The 5,682-nt window shown below is 42.4% G+C and overlaps 1 protein-coding gene across 2 annotated transcripts; it reads right to left on the reverse strand.

Moving 5' to 3' along the window:
- LOC100273747 (casein kinase 1-like protein 2) lies at nt 1-5,427 on the reverse strand. 2 transcript variants are annotated; one of them, XM_020550491.2, is made up of 14 exons: nt 4,969-5,427; nt 4,822-4,862; nt 4,082-4,151; nt 3,845-3,993; nt 3,404-3,499; nt 3,238-3,308; nt 2,800-2,861; nt 2,581-2,644; nt 2,428-2,512; nt 2,226-2,352; nt 2,054-2,133; nt 1,894-1,951; nt 1,682-1,818; nt 1-758 (listed from the first exon to the last, which is right to left on the reverse strand). In XM_020550491.2, exons 1-14 carry the CDS (start codon nt 5,042-5,044, stop codon nt 462-464), a joined length of 1,413 nt encoding a protein of 470 aa, XP_020406080.1. In that variant the 5' UTR covers nt 5,045-5,427; the 3' UTR covers nt 1-461. The 2 variants fall into 2 exon arrangements, with proteins under 2 accessions (XP_020406080.1, XP_020406079.1); XM_020550490.2 differs by having other exon boundaries at nt 2,051-2,133; nt 4,969-5,388.
- Nucleotides 5,428-5,682: the final 255 nt, after the last annotated feature.

Consider the following 5,682-nt stretch of genomic DNA (forward strand, 5'->3'; position numbering starts at 1 on the left):
TGTGAAGAGATGGACATATCGATAACCACAGAGAGAAATAACATCGTTTGTCTTGCGATCACATTACTAGTCAGGAACATTGTCCAGACAAATGAACCGATTTTAAAATTCTACATGCTTGAACCCCAGTTCTCCAATTGAAGTCCCTACCAGCTTCAGCCTTGTTGCCCCAAGGTTCAGCACCTCAGAATGGAACACCGTAAGGATTGGAACAACAAAATAGGCTCACTATAAGACACATTTACATACATGACGATAACATTACGAGAGCTAGGTTTGAAGCGCCTCGGACAGGACCGTTTATTTACCTTGCTCAGAAGGCAACCCGAAACCGCACAACACGTGACCAGATCCTCCTTCCATCATTCTGTTTCCTGTTGATCCAAAACTCAACAGGAAACACAATGCTTACCACCTGGTTATGCTTTTTTACAGGGGATGTAGAATTTCTTCTTGCCGCTCTAGTACTGAACCCTCTCGTCGCCATCTAAAGTAAGGCCTTCAATGCCTTTGAGAGCGGAATCGTAGTTCTTCGCATTAGATGGATGACGGCCTGAGGATGAGCGCTTCTGTTCTGCAGAGTGGACAGGTGAGCTTCTCTGAGGACCTGAGGCTCTGCGGAAAACCCCAGGGCTTGCATCAGTTGTGCGCGCTCGTGAAGGCTCGGAACTATCGGTGACCACCGCATCGCGGCTACTCGAGATAACAGGCCTCCTTGAAGATCCACTTGACCTTCCCAAGAAATTTGGTCCAGATATCTGAAAAGACGCAGCAAGCCAGCAACTATATTAAGCCCCAAGAATGTGCATCATTTCTGCTGTTTATTTTCATGGTGGAGGCAATAAATTAATCAAGGAAAAACAGTATAACCAAGAAAATACAAAATCAATGAGGTATGCTACTATTGCCAGGTCAAAACTCAATAGTGAGGATTCATCGAAACCAGCATTTGTTGATCAAGAAAGCAATTGAGTAGTTTGTACATAGTGAGGTCATATAGAGCTCTCTAAGGTATTGACTAATCTCCAAATTCTTGTTCAAGATAATGTCCAAAATTTCTGGCAAACTTTCAGAACCACAACTGACAAGGATCTAGTAATGTGTATAAGAATGTTGCTTCCAAATTCCCCAACCCATTATCCCAAAGACGCCAGCTACCAACACATAAAGCCTTTGTAGTGGTCTCCACACTATTTTTGACGTGACATGCCATCTGCTCAGTGCTCACAAAAGAACATCATCACGAAGTCAACTGTCTCCACAATGCCACTTTGACCACTAATTTCTATTATAATAAAGTTTATAAAACCCATGTCTAATAATACCATGAAGATGTGGTCCCTGATAAATCTACAGTATCAATTTTATGTCACAAATAGATATTTGAACACAGACATTACTAAAAAGTTTGATTGCTCGCATCACAGAACAGTTTGTCTACGTTGTGCTATTCCCAGAACACTATGTACATTGTGCAATGTAATAGCTTTATTACACTAAGTCTACAACATGAAGAGTTGTCTCATCTTGCACACTTTTCCACTATAAATAGGGGTGGTAATGGATCACGATCCAAATGTTTCTTCACAATGAGTTAGGGCCCTTAATTAATTTTAGTTCAAAAATGAATAGTAATAGAGCTCGATCCTAACTATAAACAAAGGACGATATGACAACTTACCACAGCGTCTCTAGAAACAGTAGCATCATTCCCTACCGGTGCTTTCTGCTTAGATAATGTCCCCACACTTGTAATTGGTAGTGGGGCACGACGCCGATCCATTGATGACCAACCACTAGTCCTTGCTTCCTCAGGGCCTGAAAGATAAACAATGAGCATTACTCAATCAAATGCTGGAATGCAAACAAGGCAAATGAAGTGCACCTAATTACCTGGTTGCCTATCATTCTGTAATGCAGGTGCCAACCCAGAAGGCCCAGCGCCATGGCCCTGTAACAAAGGTAGGACATCAAAGTTATCCCTGCAGACGGTTACACAAATGTGCATGTTTGGTGGATAACTCAACAAGGGAACATTAGAGAAGCTCACTACCGCACGGGGTGGAGCAGTGGCAATTTGAGCTTGTTGATACTTCAATATTGTCCAGTCAAAGACATAGTCAAACTGAAAACCTGCAAAAGAGTTCCAATAATGAACATGGCCACATTTTTTCCCTTGGAAAGAGTACTGATGTATCCAAGTGAAAGCAAGCAAAGGAACTGACCTTCACGGATAAAAAGGTCACGGAATAATCGCTTGAGGTAGGAATAGTCAGGCTTGTCATCAAATCGCAGTGAACGGCAATAATGGAAATATGATGCAAACTCTGTAGGATACCCACGGCATAGAGCCTGAAATAGATCGACAACATAAGGACATTACCCAGGGAGAAGTTCCAATTCCAGTTAAAGATACACTGTACATACCTCAATTGATGTTGCAACTTTCTTCTCGCTAATTTTCTCATACTTTTGCTTCTTTGTTCCTGCTTTAAGACCTTGCCAAGGAAGGCTGCAAAAGGAAAAAATTGTTAACCTAAAATGAGAGGCATACCAGAGCAGATGACCGACCAAACCCACCTGCCCCTCAGGAAGTACATGAGTACATATCCAAGAGATTCCAAGTCATCTCTTCGGCTTTGTTCTGGCCATTGAAACAAGAGAAAAAATTAGCCAGACCATATGGAACGCACCAGTACAAGGATTAACGAAGTCACGCTTCACAACATATTGAAGAACAGTGTAATGCATATCAAGGGAAAAAAAAGAACTTCAACTAACACTATATATAATTCTCACCAATGCCAAGATGGGTGTTCACACTAGCATATCTTGCAGTTCCTGTCAAGTTCTTGTTCTCCCTGCACCATTTACAAGCTAGTTAAAATTGCACGAATAAATAGCTAGAAAAAGGGTAAAGAAGATGACTAAGATATCTGTCAGAATACAACTATCAAATTGCCATGACTGGAATATTTTTTAATTATTTAACCTATTTTTCTTCCCTCCACACTCACGTGAGGACTGAGATGTGGTTATTATAATTACTAAGCATTATAGTAGTTGCCAAATAGAACTTGTGCTAACAAAAAGCTACAGGATTAGAATTTCCGGCTTGGCCCTAGCAAAGATACAGGAGAAAAATAGGAATTAAGCTAATTAGAAGAACACTAAACATGCTTGCTACATAAATGAACACAGCATATAAAAGCCAGGAATGGTTAGATTATTCTATGCCTGTATGGGATGTGCTGATGCGTTGAGGTATCCCTGTATTTTTTAGCAAGGCCAAAGTCTATAACATAGACCTGGATGAAAAACAAAACATAAAGTGGTTAATAAACCCAATAAAAATTGCAAAAGGAAATCGCAAGCACATGCTAAAGATAGTATTGTCACCCACCTGATTAGCTCGTCTTCCAAGACCCATGAGGAAATTATCTGGCTTAATATCTCGATGCAGAAAAGACTTTGAATGAACAAATTCCACTCGATTTATCTACAAGTGGGGAGGGAAGATTACATAAAGCTCATTTGCCATAGATGGCAAAAGGGCAATGCATTGTATACAAATAGAATAATTCAACCAGAGAAGCAGAGATTCTCATGAGGGAGAGGGTTCAATGTGCGAACCACAACCTAAGTATGAAAGATTATATAAAATGACTGATGATGATTCGTGTGCATCTGTGCAAATGCAAAGTGCCAATGTGGATAATGAGTAGCAATGTGTGGGTCTTAGACATGAAAGCAGACACACATCGAGAGTTGACTCATACTATGAAAAAACATATGTAGTAAAACTTTGAGAAGAAACGAGATCCAATTATGGCACTATGCATACCATCTGATCAGCGAGCATAAGTACAGTCTTCAGAGATAATTTCCTGCTGCAGAAATTAAATAGATCCTCAAGGCTTGGTCCAAGTAAATCCATAACCAAGACATTGTAGTCTCCTTCTACACCAAACCATCTGACGTTCGGTATTCCAGCTGTCAGAACAAAGATTGTCAGTCCCACCTGCCCTAAAATGTATTCTTACATCACAAACAACATATGAACAGTCTAAAGCTTCCATACTTCCTCCTTGTAGAATCCTATAAATCTTTGATTCATAGAGCAACTGAGGATGCTTTGTCTTCACATTTTCCTGTGAATACAAAAAAAGGGCAATTCAAAAACTGAGCTCGTAAGCTGATACCAGTAACCAAGCTGAATGGTCAAACATTTATGCAGTAAATAATTCATGAAAGCACTAAGCTACTACAAAACTCTATATTGCATGTATCAGGAATGCAGTCTCTTTCTAGACTTCATCCTCCAAAAACTGAAGGGCCAACTATCAATACCAGTCAATCAAGACACATCAAAGACTAGTCCAAGAGGTGCATCTCGTCACAATTAGCACCTCCCAATATTATAGAGTGACCATAGATGCATAAATCATTCAAGCTATACCAAGTCAACCACAAGTGTGGTCAAGAAAGGAGAGCCAACATACTACTATGACTGATTCATCTGTTGAGAACAATTGGGGCTAACACAGGCAGAACCAGAATCCAAAGCAAACCCATGAAACTGCAGATGGTAACGGACAGCTAGAAGAGCACTGAATATAGCTACAAATTAAAACACCTGAAGTCCCAAACCAATACCTCGCAGCATCAGCAACTACAACTATATATGCTGCAGTGTCCAACAGTGGTCACCAATATAAGATGCACAAACATGCTGTACTACACAGCAGGAAGCTAACACAGATAAAACTAGTAGAATGTAACAAAAATTTGCTGGCAATCCAGCAGCGAGAGAGCACGGACCAGCTTAATCGCAACCTCCTCGTTCGTCTGGATATTGGTGCCTGCATCCACAAGCGACAGAGACAGAGCTATCTCATCAGCAGCAGCCGGGGGGGGGGGGGGGGGGGGGGGGGGGGGTACTGTAGAGCACAAGCAGCGACTACGCACCGAGGTAGATCTCCCCGAAAGAGCCGCTCCCGATCTTGCGCCCAAGCCGGAACTTGTTCCCGACCCTCGGCTCCATTATTCCAGCACTCTCCCTTCCCAAAATCTCTCAAGCTAAGAACTTCTAAAAAAGGCGCTCTTTCACACCCAGAAATCTAGCCGCGGGGTACAGATCGGCGCGGCTGTGCGGGGTATCGGGGATCTGACGGCGGGAACTCCTGTGCTACATAGGGTTTGTGGACAGGGGCGAGGATGAGGGGGAGACGGCGGCTGCCATGGCCGTGCGGGGGCGAGGGCCGAGGGGTCCGTGCGTACACACGCTTCCGGTGGAGTGAGTCCAATCCTCGGCTTTTCGTGGGGATGTTGAGAAGTAGACGAAGCAAAGCAACCAGGCGAACCAAGAGGCAAGAGGAGTAAAATAAGGGAGACAGGGGGAAAAAAGACATGGAGTCGTTTTCCGTTTCCGTGTCCGTATTGACCATGGTGGACTGTTCCACTTCCACCAGCGTTATTATTGCTGGGTGCACGCAATGGAGTACCGTACTACTCCTACTGTATTATCTTGACCGGCTGATGAGGTGGCACTCTTGTTGCTGTTATGAACCTTGGCGTCAGATATTTTTCCTCTCAATTATTTCATGTATAAATACTCTATCATTCTAAATACTGTGGTTGTCTAGCTGCATAACCAGAATTATATAAATTTGAAGGTTTTTA

Source organism: Zea mays, chromosome 3 (genome assembly GCF_902167145.1).
Source record: "Zea mays cultivar B73 chromosome 3, Zm-B73-REFERENCE-NAM-5.0, whole genome shotgun sequence".
NCBI classification, from domain to species: Eukaryota; Viridiplantae; Streptophyta; class Magnoliopsida; order Poales; family Poaceae; genus Zea; species Zea mays.